The sequence below is a fragment of the Poecilia reticulata genome, linkage group LG7 (assembly GCF_000633615.1).
Source record: "Poecilia reticulata strain Guanapo linkage group LG7, Guppy_female_1.0+MT, whole genome shotgun sequence".
NCBI lineage: Eukaryota > Metazoa > Chordata > Actinopteri > Cyprinodontiformes > Poeciliidae > Poecilia > Poecilia reticulata.
This window is the reverse complement of record NC_024337.1, coordinates 11,790,913-11,793,302: the sequence shown is the minus strand read 5'-3', so window position 1 is coordinate 11,793,302 and position 2,390 is coordinate 11,790,913. Positions and strand designations below refer to the sequence as shown.

The following is a 2,390-nucleotide window of genomic DNA, read 5'->3' as shown; positions in this document are numbered from 1 at the left end:
GTTTTCTCTCTGCAGATGTTCACATTACAGCAGCAGTTTGTCAAAGGGTGAATGTCCAAACGTTTCCATTTGTTGTATCCTGACCTCTTCATCTCCCCTTCTCTTTTTCATGCTCACGTACTGATACCCCCAACAGCACACACACACACGCACACCGTCCGTCACACACCCACCAGCCTCTACGTCAGTTGCAGACGGGGATGGAAGGGGTGGGGGGGGGGGGGAGACGTATAAAAGAGTGGGGGACTTTGGAGGTAGAGCAGAAGAAACATCTGAGTTTCCCCAGATCTGATGAGCAGCTGCCACCAACTGCAGCACTCTTTCTTCACCACCACCGCCTCTCTCCACCTGGACCTTCAGTCGGTCTGAGCTGCTCAGACTATCTCTTACACACACGCACGCACGCACGCAGACACACACACATACTGTAATACACTCTTGTCTCCTGCTCCTGTTGCGCTCCTACTGCACTCCTGCCACAACATGCAGCTCCTGGTGGTGTTAGCAGCTCTCATGGGGGTTCTGTTCAGCGTAAGAGCAGCTGCCGTGCTTCCTCTGGAGGACAGGAGCCCCATCCATGCAAACAGGGTGAGGATATTTAACACACGGATGATATTTAATTCTGATTGTAATTGTTATTTGTGATGAATGTTTTAATTTCATTATTGAAGAAAAAAAATGGCTGGATAATTTTAAAAAGTAGGTAACAGAATATTTATAAGCTATTTTTTTTTATCAAATAAATAGATTAAAATTGTCAGTCTCATTGCACCTTAATAGGTAAACACAAAAAATACCAACAGTGAAAATGTTCATTTGTCTAATAATTTCTGTATTGCCTTTCTCTCTCTCTCTTCCTCTTTTTTTTTTTTTGCCTTTTCAGGAGCTGAGTAAAGAGCGTAAAGAGCTGATCCTGAAGCTGGTGTCCGGCTTGTTAGATGGAGCTCTGGACACCAACATGCTGCCGGGCGAAGCAGCTCCTGTGGACCTTGAGGAGCCGCTGGAGTCCCGCCTGGAGGAGAGGGCCGTCTACAACAGGCTATCACTGCCTCAGCGCGACCGCAAAGCGCCCTGTAAAAACTTCTTCTGGAAAACGTTCACCTCGTGTTAACAGAGCCCAAAAAACCGCCCGGCTCTGTCCCTCCGTTTTTTTGTTTTTTTTTGGGGTTGTTTCCCTCCTCCCCCCTCCGCTCCTCAGCTCAACATGAACTGCAGTAGATCTCAGCTGTACATACCATCTACACCTGTGCAGCATTGATGGACTTCACTGAGACAGTGTGTATGTCTGAATACTGATTATTTATGTACACAATGTATGTATGTATTTATGTATCGTACCGTGCCGGTTTATTTCAGGCTTAATAAAAAGCATGGATTATAATGTTGGACACAATAGCGTCAGTTCATTCTGCAAAAAAATAAAATAAAAAAAATGAAACATGAGGTAATAATTTTCACCTGCTTCTAGAGTGCAAATACAAAGTCAGATCAAATGCAAAACCAATGGTTGATGTTTATTTTTTTATTTAATTTAATTTTTATTATTATCATTATTATTAATCACTTTGGGAAGTGACTAAGATTGTGGTAATATTTGTGCAAATATAATTTTCTATCTGCAAAACATTGCCTTTGTGGTGATAAATGTCACAAAGAGGACACGTCACACTTCTTTAAATCATATCTTTACAAACGCAACACTTTCTGGAAAACAGCATTAAACCAGGATGTTTTACAAAAACTAACATGAACATAGATTCTGCTCAGTTCAACAGAATTATGAGCAAAAGTAGATGGGTTTTTATTATGAGACCCATTAAAATAATATGTGGAGGCTTGTTGAGCGGGATTGGTGCTACTGTGGAAGAGCAGGCACAGTAAATGCAGGGGCTACAGTCTTCAGCGCAGTTGTTCCTGGTTGGATTCGTCTGCTTGCTGTCCAGCTACTGATGAATAAATGCAACTAGAGCCACAAAAAAACCCTTAAAAAAAAAATTTGGCCAAATTGAAGCGTCACATAAATAATATCTAAAAGAAATGAGCAGTGGTGCTTTGGGAGCTTATAGTGAGTGGACCACGGCTTTTTCTGCAACGTCAGGAAAAGCCGACTAGAACAGCTGGACTTTATGTGGAGTAAATCAGAAGAATGTTAAATGATGACTGTGTTTACAAACTCCTAATCAGCACGGGTCTGATTTTGGTGGTTCATGCATAAACACAGCCACATCCCCAGTTATTAGAGGATGTGCTCACATATTTACCATATTTAATGACATTTTTTTTTAAATATACTCTTTTGTTACCACATGTGGTAACAAAACTGATAAAACCTTTGAGTTCACAAATGCAAATGAGTAAACTGCAATAATAACTTATTGCTTTGTAGGTTG

General features: G+C 41.4%; 1 protein-coding gene across 1 annotated transcript; it reads left to right on the top strand.

The window, feature by feature from the left end:
- The first annotated feature begins 263 nt into the window (after positions 1 to 263).
- Positions 264 to 1,443, top strand: sst6.1 (somatostatin family member 6.1). The gene is made up of 2 exons (XM_008413427.2): positions 264 to 588; positions 884 to 1,443. The coding sequence occupies exons 1-2, from the start codon at positions 484 to 486 to the stop codon at positions 1,109 to 1,111; spliced, it is 333 nt and encodes a 110-aa protein (XP_008411649.1). The 5' UTR covers positions 264 to 483; the 3' UTR covers positions 1,112 to 1,443.
- Positions 1,444 to 2,390: the final 947 nt, after the last annotated feature.